Source organism: Gossypium raimondii, chromosome 6 (genome assembly GCF_025698545.1).
Source record: "Gossypium raimondii isolate GPD5lz chromosome 6, ASM2569854v1, whole genome shotgun sequence".
NCBI lineage: Eukaryota > Viridiplantae > Streptophyta > Magnoliopsida > Malvales > Malvaceae > Gossypium > Gossypium raimondii.
The window spans coordinates 59,953,048-59,965,769 of record NC_068570.1 but is presented as its reverse complement, the minus strand read 5'-3'; the positions used below and the strand labels follow the sequence as shown (position 1 = coordinate 59,965,769).

Genomic DNA, 12,722 nt, shown 5'->3' with positions numbered 1-12,722 from the left:
AACCATATTTTAATGATGTTTTAAAAACAAGCTATTTATTTGGTCAACTATAAGTAGCATTTTGTAAAATTCCATATTTTATTTCAATATTTGAAAAAAATGCAATATAAATATATTTTTAGTTTGGTTAAAAATTGAAATATAAATAAATACAATGTTAACAATTGAACCTGGATTTTGAAATATGAAAAGTAGAGGACTAAATTCTTAGAAATAAAAGTATGGGCTAAATTCCAAATTTATAAAAAGTACAAAAACCTATGATATATTTTAACCTACTAATTTTATATTAAAAATTAAGCTAAGTTATGCTCTTGGTGTACTTCATTGTTAAATCTATAATTTTAGTCACTTTATTGTTAAATCTCTAATGAGATATTAAAATTGTCATTTTTTTATTAATATAATAATAAAATTAATCCTCAATACTTATAATTTTTACAATTTAATCTCGATTTTAAAAAATTAACACATTTAACCCTCAATTTATTTTTTTTCAACTCTAGTAGATAGTCACTAAGCTGCATATTGGAAGTAAGGGTTATGATATTTGGGGATACATTTGGTTTTGGGTTGCAACAAAACATTTGGTAGGCTAGTTGATAGGCAGTGGTGGAGCCAGTGGCACGTTTTCTATAATTTATAAAATTTTAAATTAGTAATAATAAAATTGTGTTTTGGTTCCTCAAAATTGGTAAAATTTTAATTTAATTCTTTAAAAATTATAAAAATATACAATTTAATTCCAACTCCAAATAAATTTCCAGCTCCGCCACCGCAAATAGGTCTTTATGCAACCATTACCCACTTATGCTATGGGATTATTCTTGATGCCTAACTTGATCACTGATGGCATGCTATTGTAAGTGCTAAGATTGTAGTGAAGAGAGCTATGTTGGCATGGGACACCATGCTCATGCACACCCAAAGAGGATCGGAGTTTCGGAGTTCCGAGAGTTAAATTGTAGTGAAGAGAGCTATGTTGGCATGGGACACCATGCTCATGCACACCCAAAGAGGATCGGAGTTTTGGAGTTCCGAGATGTTTAACTCTTTAACTTGACAATGTTTGGTGGGTAACAGAGGCGAATTTAGAAGTGGGACAGGGAGGAGTCTTAACCTCTCCTCAAATGGAAATATTGTAATTTAATTTCTAATAAATTAAAAAAAATTCTACTTTATTCTACTTTAATCTTAAAAAAAATTGTGGAAGGGCTCCACCAGCAAGCATCAATAAATGAAGATTGAAAATAATGTCTTGTCTCAATGCATGCCAAATAGAAAAGTAGCCTACCCTTAATAATTTATTATATTCATATGATATTTTGTAGCTATCATTCGTACATTTATCTCTCATTGCCTATGTATGGTTCTTATTCATCTTTTTTTTTTCTTTAATTTATTTGTATTTGTCACATTCATATTTGTTGAGGGGATTCACTCTTCTGGAAGTAGTTTACGAAGTGTCGTCCACCGAACAATCGATATTATTCTTAACAATCAAAGGTATAGTATTCGGCCTCCGCAGAATAATAAATTTAATCTCGATACTTACAACCTTAGTTAATTTGATCCTGATTTTAAAAAAAATTAACAGATTTAACCTTTAATGTGTTTGTATTTTTCTTTCAATTTGACCTTGATTCTAAAATTTTAAAAATAATTATAAAAAATTCAAAAATATTTATTTTCTTTCAAAAGTGTAAAAGAAATTGTCCATTTGAATTATCAAATTCTCTGATTTAGAAACCTGTTCAAACCTCATCATATTCTTTCTTAATTTCGAAAATTGATGTTGTTTTAATTGAACTTGAGGTGCTGATTTGGAGAGTAACAAAAAAATCAATTGACTCGTGAAGCTATACGAATCAATTGAATCAGGTTAAGATGAATGGTTAACAGATGATTGAAACAAATTTTATAATTTTTTTTAATTTTTAAAAATTTTATGAATTTTTAATAATTTATTTCATTTAAACCGATGAAATTGAAATTTAATGACTTGATCGATTCAACCACAAATATGATTCTAAAAACATTGTAGAAAACCTTTTCAAAAACTCTAAACCTTGAACAGAAATCTTGAAGCATTAATGGGGAATTTTGTTTGTAAGAGATGTAGGAAATTGTTGTATGATGATTTTAGTGCAATGCCTAAGTTTTGAATTAAGGATAGTGTGCTGGTTATTCACCTCATTCCTTAACCATGTGGTTGGGGGTTCAATCCTTGTTCATGGAAATGGAGCACGTTTCATTACTAGTTGTTTACCTCTTCGGAAAACACTTACGGTGAGAAAACTTGTCATTACTATCAACGGTAAATATCTTATTTAAGAGGTTGTACGTTTGTTTTAGTGCACTCAATAATGGGTTTAGGCAACCTTATAGATCTATTTTCTTGTTTTTTGAAGGGTCTTTTAAGATGAAATCTTAACTATTATTGTTTTAGAGGTTGAAAACAAGGAAATATGAGATGGGTTTTGGAAAACCTTCAAATTGATTCTCATCTAAGACATGGTTAGGAATTCACTTTGATGAGTGGGATGGTTTAATAAAAAATTATAAATTTAATATGTAATAATTTTACTCAAAGATATTAGTATGTACCAGTACCAGTATAAAAATAATATATCATTCGATACGACATTGACAACATTGTAAGGAACCGTCTAAAGAAGTCAAATATAGTTGTTGATGCTTGAATCTGGCAAGATGGAAATGGCGGTGTAGTTGGACAGTTCACCCCGTTAAGCACAAGATGGAGAGCCACCATGGGAGCTATTCAGGTGAAGGTGATATTTAAGTTGGGTAAGAAGGTTGAATGAGGAGAGAGAGAAGAATAAAAAGATAAGGGATCCCTTTTCTAGTCAGAGTTGGGGACTTTTACACTCTTAGCTACAATCTCGAAGTATCACGTGTCACATCTCTATTAGTGGGTCAAGGATAATTAGTCAAATGGTCTATCACCATAAATCTAAATAAGATGGTGATTAAACGTGCTTTCAATTAATTCTTATGTGACGTGACAAATGATATTAAAAATGACAGTTAATGAATGAGATTCACTGCATGAGTAGCAAACATCAATGAACATTGAAAATATTTTCTTTGTCTCATTGCATGTGAAAAGGACCAATAGTCTACCCTTATTAATTTCTTATATTTTGTATCTATTATTGATCATTTATTTCTCTTTATCATGATCATATCTTAAATTACTTCTAGAATTGGTCTATGAATGGTTCTTGTTCATCCTTTTGCTATATTTTTTTCCTTTTTCACTTAATTTATCATAGAGACTCGATTTAAAAAATAATTTGTGTGTTAGTGTGTGTCAATTCATCTCATGTTTTACATGATTTTAGTGGCGAAGTCAAAAATACTTTTTGGAGGGATTGAAATTAAGTTAGATGTTTTTATAAGAGCTAAAATGCAATTTCACCATTGTATTAGTAAATTATCTTTATAACTTTTAAAGGACTAAATCAAAAGTTTATCATTTTTGAAGAAAAAAAAGTGTAATTTTACCATGTACTAACTTATAATTTTATGCATTTTAGAAAGTAAAAACTACAATTTTCCCCTGTTAAATGATGGTAAGAGCCCTGTCTGCCCCCTTAGCACTACTCTCCACGACTTTTAATCATACTTTTAAAGAGAATATATATGTTTAAATGTTATGAATTTCTATATTTTTTATGTTAATAGTTCATTATATGTAAAATTGATATATGTATGTATTTATATAATTTTCATGTTATATCGTGTTTTAATTATTTCACGTTGTTATGTATTTAATACGAGGTACAACTATATCGGTTTAGTTACAACCGTCAAACCATGCAAAATAATTACAATATATAAGACCAATCGAGAATATATTTAGTTAAGAATAATGACTTAACATATACAGCAAAAGCATGTATATTAATAAAAAGAAATAAAACGAAACATATATATTTCACTGAATTTTTTTCACCTATAATTTTCAGAAGAATGATAATATAAATATTCAAAAAAATTGCTCAAATGATAAATAAATTTCAAAAAAACATTAACTACATCAAAAGTTTTTATTTTAAATACTTTTTGTGATTATTTAATTTCATCTCTATATTCAATTTGCTTTTATTTCTATATGATTTTATATTTAGATGCGAAAGCCAGCTTTCATCGTCTGGGTGGTGTAGTTGGTTATCACGCTAGTCTCACACACTAGAGGTCCCCGGTTCGAACCCGGGCTCAGACATGTACATTTTAATTTTGTTTCTTTTCCTCTGCCCATCCTTAGTAATTAGCATCATACACTGGTTTGAGTGTTGCAGTAAAGCCTTTTTTAACAAAACACCAAACCTCGAGTTGATGAGCATCTAGATTTGAGTTATATCATATACAATTGCGATATTTTGGTCATTTTATATGTCTAATCATATATATGAAATTTTAATTAAATTCTTACCGATTTTTTATTTGTTAGTGATTACACTAGTTTAATTTTATTTTGTAGTTGGTCAAATTCATATTTGCTCTTGAACTACAAATATAGTTATCCAACTATCATAAGTAGACCTAATTATGGGTCGGATCACCCTTCCAGGCTTGAAGATCCGGTCGAAAAGTGAGAGGGTTTGAGTAAAAATATAGATTCGACAAAAAAATATGGTTTATTTTCTAAACAGGTCGAGCCTCATGTAAAATTTTTGTCTGGACCCGACCCGAATCAACTGTTCTGTTACTGTTTTGCTACCATGTCGCTATTATATTGCTACTATTTTGTTGTTATTGTTTGAATATTGTCTAACTCTTGTTTTATTGTCAATTTTGCTACTATTTTAGAGGTATTTACTTATTAAGTTGCAATTATCTTAGTGTTATTTATGGATAAAGTCTTTAATATATTTTCAATTTGTTGGGAATATTTGTTTTAATATTTTTAGTGTATTTGATGTATAATATTTTTTTATATAAAAAATAAACTAAAAAGATTAATACAGGCAAACCGAATCGAAATCAGATTTAACATTTTTAATTTGGACAGAGTTTGGACAAAATTTAAAACCTATTTTTGAAGAAAACGGCCCTAAAATTTTACATCGGGTCTAAATCTAATAATAAATTATCATTTTAGACACCAATTTTTTTTATTTTTATTTTTACAATTTCTCATTTATTTTGATCACTGGTGGTGGTTGAAGGTGGAGATAAGGGTGGTTGACGGAGGAATGGCATGAAGGTAGAGTAGTAAGGTTAAGAGTATCAGCAGGTGGTATAAATCCTCCATTTCATATGTCAACTAAGGATACATAAACGATGAAGCACAAAAAAATATTAAAACATATCATGTTCTTTTCATCTCTTACATACATACATACATGCATACATACATACATACATACATTAAAATGGGCAAATTCCATATCTTTGTCACAATGAAGTATGTACTTGTCCTCATCTCCAAAATTTTTCTCTAAGAGCCTAAAGAAAGCTTTGGCAACTTCTTCTAGATTTGTTGCTACCTTTAATGCAATTGTTGATAATAAGCTTTTTACATTCCTCCTTTTTCTTTTTCTTTTTCTTTCTTTCTTTCTTCAAACTAGCCTCGTTATCAAACTCGTGTTGGTTTCGATTTCGGTTTCTCACCGTGTTGTATGTTATGTTGCGATGTATTGCTATTAGCAAATAAGTTGGCGGTGAGTATAGTTCCGACTATGAACTAATCGAAAGCATTCTCTTCTCCATCGGGTTTGCCGATTGACAATGTGAAATATATCAACAAAATCGTTCCCATACTCGACCTGTTGGAAAACCCGGCAAAGTTTTGGTTTCAATATATTGAAGTTGTTGAAATAGAAATTGTACATGATAGGTTTTGAAAACTTACAAGGTGGCAAAGAGAAAGAGAATCCTCTTGGGATCGAGTACCCACAGGGAAGAAGACCGTCGGGAATTGTTTCTCCGTAGTAGACTGAATCTGCTGTCAGGTGGAGCTTTGATATTGCCGGTTGTAATGGTGATCTGATGATGAACTTGTGGATTGTTGGTCTGATCGGTAGACCCTACAGAGACCGTTGTTGGCTTTTCAACCGTGTTAGACCCTACCAGAGAAGTTGCAATCCGATCACTCGATGCCAAATCGAAGAAAATAGTTAAGACTATGGAGACTAAAAGGCAAATTTTACCACAAAAAATTGCAAGAAAACATTGAAAACATGAATCAAAGACAAAGAACATCAATGAAAAGGATAATAGCTTACTAAACACCAAGCACCAGCAGTACTTAAATTCAGGTACCCCTAAATATGGTAAAAATACCATGAAAGCCCCTGTATTAGAAATCAGATTACATTTTGCCCCTTCTCAAAAAATGAGCAAAATAGTTCTTACATAACAAGGACTAATTCTCAATGGAATTTTTAATAGAAGATCCTGTTAACTCTTTAATTTAAAGTATAGGGACTAATTTATCCGGACAATGCAATCCGACTGTAAAAGAGGCTCGATGGTACTTTTACCCCCCTAAATACTTATATTGCTCCGGTTCTTCATTTTGTTCGGAGTACATGTTTTCGACACATATTCGACGGAAAACGGGCCAGGAAATATAGCCGGAAAAAACCCAATCCGGCAAAAGGCTTAATTCTGAGTAACTTAGCTAAATACTACCTAAGAACTACCTTATTGTTAACAAGTTAGATTTAAACGATTCAAGGAATTTAACAAGGAAACTGATAACATAGCCAAAATTCCCCCTTTTTTTTTTAATTTTCCGGGAAAATTTTACTGGGACAAGTTAAAAAAAAAACCCAGCAAATGGCAACACCTAAGCAATTAATGCTAAAAGTTTGTACCTTTTGGTGAAGTGGCAACAATAGAGTCTTTATCATTAGAAATTGTACAATTTGAAGTTATAATCTTCTTGTCCCCTCTCATAGACCCTTTACGAGAAAGGCTTTTCTGCGAATTATTAAATAAAAAAAAAAAAAACTGAAATTTTCACACATGCATGAACAGTGTTATTGAGTTGTAAACACGTGTAATTCAGAAATACAGATTTTGAAAATTTTCCCAGAAAAAAGAAAGAAAGTAAACTTACCGTGATTCTTGGGTTTTGATTGATTTCTTTATTGAGTCCTCCATGAGAGAAACTATCCATGTCGATAACAAAGCTATCGGGTTTATCAGCTGTGTATTGAAACCCACTTATATGATTCGAAACTGAGATTTTTTGTGTTGAAATCTCATTGGAAGATGCCAAATCCTATCCCCAAATTCGAAGATGAAATGTTTTCAAGGATTTATATTAGAAATGAAACGATTGATTATGATGATGAAAAGAAAAACCAATTGAACAGTAAATAAGGGGGAAACATGAAGAAAACCCGGAGAGATTATACTTACCAACTTGGGATTTTCCGTCAGGTCCAACATTTTCTCGGGAAAATGAAACGAAGAGGTGGAATTAAGACTTTATAGAGCGTCAACGATTGCGTATCCAATTGGGTAACTCTTTAAATCAAAAATTCAAAACCACTTGATTGGAAGATAAAACGAAAGAACGAAAAACAGAGACACCCTCTAAAATAGTGAAGAAAATCTTCCAAACACGAATAAAATATTTTCTTAGAAACCAAACAAATCTCGTGATTTATACACAAAAGAACAAAGACTGATGCTTTTTTAAAATCAAAATCTTGTATTTGGGTATAAAGGTTGAAGCTTTAACTGATATATGTTGCAGAGAGATTTAAAAAAAAACATAAAAATCAATGAAGGAAGGAAATTTGAAATGGGAATTTGGTTAAGATGAAGGAAAAAATGTAATCAAATACATGCAAATGAAAGATATAGGATTTGGAATTGTGGAGGCTTTATATATATATATATATAGTTTTTATATGATGGGTTGTTTAATGAGTTGGTATACTCTTAATAGGAAATTTTCATTTATAAATAGAAATTTGTGAAAATTTTAGATTTTTATTTATGTTGATTATAGCTAATAATAGGAAAAAGTATTTGTACTTGAAGTAAGTGTAATGACTTCAAAATAAGTAATAACTCGATTGAGTACGAATATTGTTGTTAATGTAGTAGGAGGAGATGCGTTTGAGTACATTAAAGATAAATTGATGTATTCATTTCTTTAAATTTATAGGATTGAATCAAGATTAAAGTTTTATGTATACATTTGAGCACAATTAAAGTTTCATGTCTATAATTGCACCAAATCAAAATTTATGTATTAAATTGCATATTGAATCAAAGTTTATATATAAGTTTGTTAAAAATAAAGGGTAAACTACACCATTAGTCACTCAACTATGGGTAAGTTTTCGTTTTTGGTCACTTAATTTGTCACTAAACTATTTAAAAGTTTTTATTTTAATTGTTGGGCTGTTAAAATCGATGTTATATGGCTTTCTTTGTTCGCACTGATTGCATCAACTTTTCTTTTTCATGAAACAACTTTAAACGTTACAAATTTGCGAACTAAAATTCAAACAACTTTTTTCTTCGATCTTTGATACTGACCATCAGATCGATTGACTTGGATCTAAGGTTTGTTATTCTACTCGTCGATGGGTACTAATCCACCGTACCGGTCATTGAATCTCCGCATGAAGTTTGCTAGCAAAACTTAAAAAAAAAAAAACTTACCATCGTAGTGACTTAAATAAAAACTTTTGAATAGTTCAGTGACTTAAATGAAAACTTCTGAATAGTTCAATGACCAAATTGCAACATTTTTAGTTAAGTGACCAAAATAAAAACTTACCCATAATTTAGTAACTAAAAGTATAGTTTACCCTAAACTTACCCAAGATTTAATATTTAAAATTTAGTGACAATGATTGATTATTTCATATATAAATTTTATATATATATATATATATTTATAAAAGAGGACAACTTTAGCCCACTCCATTCAACTAAACTTAAAAGCCCCTCTTCACGGGTATTATCAGTAGCATCAAATTGTAGAAAACTCAACAAGAAATAATATAATCATAAATATGAGGGCTTGCTTGAAATAAGGCCCACTCAAACGAGCTGATGACTAATGAGTAATCTTATTAGCATTCCGACGAATCTAATAAAAAATAGATGTTAAAATAACGATAGCAGAAATCGAAAACTACCAATCAAAAGTAACTTAAAGATGTTGTGATTGTATGAGTTCAAAACAAGGACAACCTTTAGAGAGCTTCTAGAAATCCATAACAAGCTAAAGAGTCACTCACCTTCTAAAAGCATATAAAAATTGTAAAAATCTTTTTACTAAACTAAAATGAAAAATGTAATATTTGATGAAGTTGTACAATTCATGTTCAAAGTTCGTGACTATTTCTCCCAATAATGTTGGCTCCAGAACTCAAACTTGTGTCTTCCATTGGGAATGTAATGTACTTTACCACTGCACCCAACATTTGTTTATAGAATTAGGTTCAATATTAATAGTTCAAATTCCATCCCTATAAATACGAAAATTGAAAAAATAATTCCTCTATTTTAATTTATCATAATCTTATATTTTATGAAAATTTAGAAACTAATAAGATTGAACAAAAATGGTTAGATTTTATCGTTAAATCATTGATTTAGGGTGAGTTTGGATGGGCGGTGCGTTTATCTGCAGTTAGTGTAAAAACAGCGGTAGCGGTGAGATTAGATACTGTAGCGATACTGTAGCGTGAGACAAAAAGTAAGCTAAACGCACCACACCGCACCCAATCACTCATCCAAACCCAACCTTAGAAATCAATCACTTCAATAATTTATATGCAACAAATTAGCGAAAATTAATAGTTTAAGTTCATGTATTTACGAACAATTGGACTAATTTCTCAATTATTATAAATTACTACTGTGACTAAATTTTGACAAATTAAAGTAAAAAAAAAAACTTATCAATTTTCATAAAATTAAACATATATATCTAAATTATTTGAGTTCATAAAATAAACCTAAATTTAAAAATATTATATTAAATTGGAGGTCTTGGGTCCTTAACTAGGTTCAAGTTTCATAATGTGCAATTGTGATATGTGGGGCTCTAGTCTTACCGGGGGCAAGCAATGGCCTTAGTCCCCAAAATAGAAAATTCTCTATATAGTTCTTTGGATTTTTGAGAAATCACAAACTAATATAATGGTGAAATTGCACTTTGGTCACTCAAAATTTTTTACTTATTTTTGGCTCTACTAAAACTATTTTTTTTTACTTTGCTCCTATTCCATGTGCGAATATCATGTGTGGGTTTTATTCGATTCTTTTCGATTTTTCATCCATTGTACTTTGTATTAATTGGATTATGATTTATCTGAATTATAATTGCTTAAATATATACATTTGTATTATATTTCTAAAAGTGAAATTTTAATATATATATATATATATATATATATATACCCAATATTAGATTTCAATATCAACGAGTGTTGGGTGCAATGGTAACGCACATTGTATTCCTAAGGGGAGACATAGGTTCAAATCTTAAAGACGACACTATTGAAAAAAACAGTTATGAACCCCGAACATGAGCCATAAAACGAAAAAGAATAATGCGGATTTAAATGAATCCAAATTATAGTTAGACAGGTATAGTGTGGGACCTGAAATTGTTAGTTGAAATGGGCATACCATCTGCTGAAAGATTGAGTTAATTACACAATGCATGCATCAACAACATTAGCAATTGCGTGCCAAACTCAATTCCTTGAAGTGATTTAGTGGTGTGGTATTATCTAAGATGATTAAGATATTGATGGCCATTTCCCCATGGGACTCTAAACGTCAATGTCGCACTAAGTTTCTGCTGGCTCATTCATCATTATCCTTTTGTTTTTTTCATCAATTCAACGATAATTTTTTTTCGTGGATTGAGTCTTAAATTAATTGATATGGGTATTATTATCAATACAGGAGAGTTGGGTTCGAGCGCGCTGAAGCGTATTATCCTCCTATTTATAGGTTGAGGAGGGGTTATGGGTAGTTCTAAGCATTTTCTCAAAATGAGCAAATATGATCAAGAGACAATCTTATATTCCATCAAACAAACAATAATATAACATACTTTGTAATGTGCTAACTGATTTTACATTCCGGTAATCCTATTAATAGAGGTAATCTTACAATTCGTGAATAAAACACCTTGTGCAATCGATTCCATTTGAGCATAAGATTTTGTCAATATTTTAAAGGGTAAACTACAAAAATGTTATTAAACTATTGTCTTCGTTCTATTCTGGTCACTGAACTATTGATTTTTCCAGTTCAGTCACTAAACTTTTCAAAATCAAATATTTTAGTTGCCATTAAAATGAATAGCGGAAAATTAATTTAATAACAAATTTAGTCCTCTAATATTTACCCATTCTATCAATTTAATCTTAAATATAAAATATTCAACAAATTTTTTATTCTATAAATTAGTATATTGAGAATTATTATATTGAGAATGCCTTTCAAGTACTGCATAATAATCATAAAATTAAGGAAAGAGTGAGATAATTAAAGTAGAAAAGGGTTGGTCCATAATGATTAATGGAACAGCACATGTGGTAGTGCCAACATTTGTGGCTGTGGAGGGTGGATATGCTGCTGGTGGCTCATGTAGTTTCCCACTATCATATAATTTAGGTGACCAATTACGCACGTGAACGTGTGCTTTAAGAAGTTAAAATAATGCTTAATTTGGCTAATTAAATCTTAAATTAGTATCTGTTGGACCATATTAAATTTTAATGCTTCTTTATTTGGATAGCAGATTTTACGTGGAAACCCTTTCAGGAAAAAAATTACGAGCAGAGTAGAAGAAATTCATTAAGGTTGAAAAACCATATTCTGATTAAAATCAAATAATAGAAATATAGTTTTATATGGGCTCAACTTGTGCGATATGGTCCGTACTGATATAAAAGGTCACACAAAATCTAACACATATTTTGAGAGTTTACAAATATAAATACGATACAATTTAAATATAAATAAAAAATTTCCGAAATATAATGGAACAAAACTCATACATGACAATTGCAGATGCTCGAGTAAAATGTACCATAAATCACTCAATAAAACAGTGCACCGAAAAGAGGAAAAGAAGGAGGAGGTAACCTTCCTGATCTAATTAAAGGGACTTTGTGCTACTTATTAGCATATGGAATTTCATTGAATACATGTGGGATAACTTGTATTTGGTGTGAAACTTGTTCTTCTAAGACTTCTACCCTCCAATAGATCATGTTTGCAATATTTATGTTGAGTTGGAAAATTTAACCATATATTATTATATACAGAGGAAAAGAATTATACCGTAATCTAAATCTGTTCGGGTTATTCGCTTAAGTTTAAAGATTTATTCGAAATTCGAAAGAGTTTAGACAGAAATATTAAACCCAAAAAAGGGTTTGCTTAAAAAAGTATGCGTGCTTAAAATAAGGATAAATATCGAATTTATACATGAATTTTGATCCAATTTGCAATTTGATATATGAGTTTTGATTTGGTACAATTATACGTATGAAACTTTGATTTTGATTCAATTATACGCATTTAAAGAAATGGGTACATATATTTATTTTCATATTCGATTGATATAATTGTTTTGTATGTAATATATCAACGCATAAAATAGTGTTAATTCGATAATGTTACTAGTAATTTTAGAAAATTAAATTAAATCAAAATTTTATGTATAAAATCACACAAAATCGAAATTAAGT

General features: G+C 30.0%; 1 protein-coding gene and 1 non-coding gene across 2 annotated transcripts; one reads left to right on the top strand and one right to left on the bottom strand.

Annotated features, from left to right (window-relative positions):
* Positions 1-4,175: 4,175 nt before the first annotated feature.
* TRNAV-CAC (transfer RNA valine (anticodon CAC)) lies at positions 4,176-4,249 on the top strand. The gene has a single exon. It is a non-coding gene; the product is annotated as a tRNA-Val (tRNA).
* A 1,015-nt stretch (positions 4,250-5,264) lies between these two features.
* On the bottom strand, positions 5,265-7,811 carry LOC105773773 (uncharacterized). Its single transcript, XM_052631913.1, has 5 exons — positions 7,399-7,811; positions 7,094-7,258; positions 6,849-6,954; positions 5,882-6,095; positions 5,265-5,795 (listed from the first exon to the last, which is right to left on the bottom strand). Exons 1-5 carry the CDS (start codon positions 7,426-7,428, stop codon positions 5,714-5,716), a joined length of 597 nt encoding a protein of 198 aa, XP_052487873.1. The 5' UTR covers positions 7,429-7,811; the 3' UTR covers positions 5,265-5,713.
* Between the last annotated feature and the right edge of the window lie 4,911 nt (positions 7,812-12,722).

Bases quoted from the DNA above. Each gene is read 5' to 3' on its own strand.
- LOC105773773 (XM_052631913.1), bottom strand. From the start codon at position 7,428: ATGTTGGACCTGACGGAAAATCCCAAGTTG. The intron at 6,955-7,093 runs GTAAGTTTACTT...AATAATTCGCAG, and splicing joins ATCAAAACCCAAGAATCACG to AAAAGCCTTTCTCGTAAAGG. The intron at 6,096-6,848 runs GTACAAACTTTT...CTTCTCTGGTAG, and splicing joins TGTTGCCACTTCACCAAAAG to GGTCTAACACGGTTGAAAAG.